The sequence below is a fragment of the Elephantulus edwardii genome, unplaced genomic scaffold, assembly GCF_000299155.1.
Source record: "Elephantulus edwardii isolate Elephantulus edwardi_28Jun2011 unplaced genomic scaffold, EleEdw1.0 scaffold00039, whole genome shotgun sequence".
Lineage (NCBI taxonomy): Eukaryota > Metazoa > Chordata > Mammalia > Macroscelidea > Macroscelididae > Elephantulus > Elephantulus edwardii.
In genome coordinates, this window is record NW_006399789.1 from 4160159 (window position 1) to 4162471 (window position 2313).

General features: G+C 39.9%; 1 protein-coding gene across 1 annotated transcript in view; it reads right to left on the reverse strand.

Moving 5' to 3' along the window:
* Window positions 1-2313, reverse strand: part of ECT2L (epithelial cell transforming sequence 2 oncogene-like) — a 128400-nt gene that overhangs the window by 74129 nt on the left and 51958 nt on the right. Inside the window, exon 7 of the mRNA XM_006885001.1 lies at window positions 569-737. Within this exon, the coding sequence (XP_006885063.1) occupies window positions 569-737 (169 nt within the window). The remainder of the gene's footprint in view (window positions 1-568; window positions 738-2313) is intronic.

The window sequence follows — 2313 nt, forward strand, 5'->3', positions numbered from 1 at the left end:
GCCTTCTCCAAGGACTGGTTCCTCCTACCAATCTATTACCACAGTACAAATAAATATGCAGCTTATACCTCTCTGCCAGTTAAGAGATTTAAGGGGAAAAAACACCCAAATCATTGCTGCCTAATCACTTTCAACTCACAACAAACCCGTGTCTTACAGAGCAGAACTGGTTCATTGGGTTTTCTTGGTCAAGTGTGAGTGCCACACGTGTTGTTGTTGTTATTGTGTACTGTCAAGTAGGACCCGATCCATAGCTGACCCTCCGGTGGATTTTCAGAGGCAGCTAATCACACAGGAGGAGACTGCCCATCCTTCTTCCAAGGAGCATCTGGTGGATTCGAACCACATGCCTTTGGGATGCAGTGCAGTTTCTTACCACTATGCCACCAGAGCTCCACTCATATGTAACTAGTGCATACCAATTTACAGATCTTGGTATTTGCTGCTGTTAAAACGGCTTCCCTTTGTTCATGAAGACAAGATTACCACTCTAACAAATTAGAACTTAATTCTGAGGATTGTGTTTGTGGAAGTTGCTTGCCTGCTCTTTACCAATTCACAGTCCTACCTTGAAGTAAGTTGATCTGTCTATTATCTCCATCACTCAGTATCCCGATGCTCTGTGCCTTTTGTCCATCCAGCGCATTTGCTACCAGAGCAAGCAGGCTCTCCAGGGTTATGCCACAGTGTTCATAGACCACAGAAATGACATCTACCTTGACGCTGTTCACCACCATCTGGAAAATGAAAGCAAAATATAGGAACCAAAGTCCACTGTTCTAGGTTATGTTTTAGTGGAAGAGATTTTGTAACATTTTATAATCCCACGCACAGTGTATGAGAGTTCCTACCCCTCCACATCCTCTTCAACATTTCTTGCTTGCTATCCTGTTAAACTTTGCCACTGCTACTAGGGTGAGATAGTATCTCATTGTGGTTTTTATTTGCATCTTTCTTATTGCCAGTGATTTTGAGCATTTCTTTACATGTCTGTTGGCCATCTGAATGTCTTCCTCTGTGAAAAGTCTTTTCCCAAGTCTCTTGCCTTTTTTGTGATTGGGCTATCAGTCTACTTCTTGTAGGGGGCCTGTAGAATTCTGTAAACTTTTGTTATGAGGTTCTTGTCCGAAATGGTATGGTCAAATGTTTTTTCCCAGTCAGTAGTTTTCTTTTCACTCTGGTTGAAGTTTTTCATACACACAGGGACTTAATCTTTAAAAGGTCCATTTCATCAATTTTATCCTCTCCAGATTGTGCATTTCTTGCTGTTTTTGTGAACCTTTTTAAATCATGGGCTAGCCTTTCTAGGTTTAGTTTCATTTTGTCTCTTATACCTTTATAGTTTGGGGCTTTATCCATGGGTGTTTGATCTATTTTGAGTTAATTTTTGTGTATGGGGAGAGGTGTGGATCCTGCCTCAGCTTTCTGCAAATAGCAGTCCAGTTTTATTGAAGAGGTTGTCATTTCTATACTTCATGGGTTTTGTTTCCTTGTCAAATATCAGCTGACCATAGATGGGTTAATTTCTGGGTTCTTGATTCTACTCCATTGGTCTGTGTGTCTGTCATTGTACTAGTATCATGCTATTTTGGTTAATAGAGCTGTACAGTAGGTTTTGTTTTACATTCCCTGTATAGTATACCATATGATTATCTGATTAAAGTGGCCATAGCTGGTCCATCACATCATACTAATGCCTAATGTGTTAACATTCATGCATTCCATTTAATTTTTAACACTTTCCACTTTTCCAAAATTTAAGCTATGTATATTCCATGTAACAATTGTTAAACAAGGTTTGTTATTGATTTTCCTCATTTCAACTGACTTTCAATATGGGCTCTACAACTACACTATGATAACTATCCTTTGTTTAGTGTTCATAGAGTTTTCAAAAGCCTTATATTTAGGAAGTAGATGGCACATCCTGTGGCTGGCATTGAAAAGAATGAGAATCCCAGAGCATTTGACTGTGCTAATGCAGAACCTACACCTGGATCAGGAGGTTGTTGTGCAAATGGAGCAGGGGAGCATGGAGCAGAAGAGCACTGCATGGTTTGAAATTGTGAAGGGTGTGTCAGGATTGTATTCTCTCTCCATACCTGTTCAATCTATATGCTAAGAAAACTATTCAAGAGGCTGAACTTGATGAGGAGGAATGTGGCATTAGGATTGAAGGGAGTCTCATCAATAATCTGCATTATGCAGATGACACAACCTTACTTGCTTAAAAGTGAGGAGGACTTGAAGCACTTGTTGTAGAAGATCAAGAAATGCATCCTTCAGGATGGATTGTATCTCAATATCAAGAAA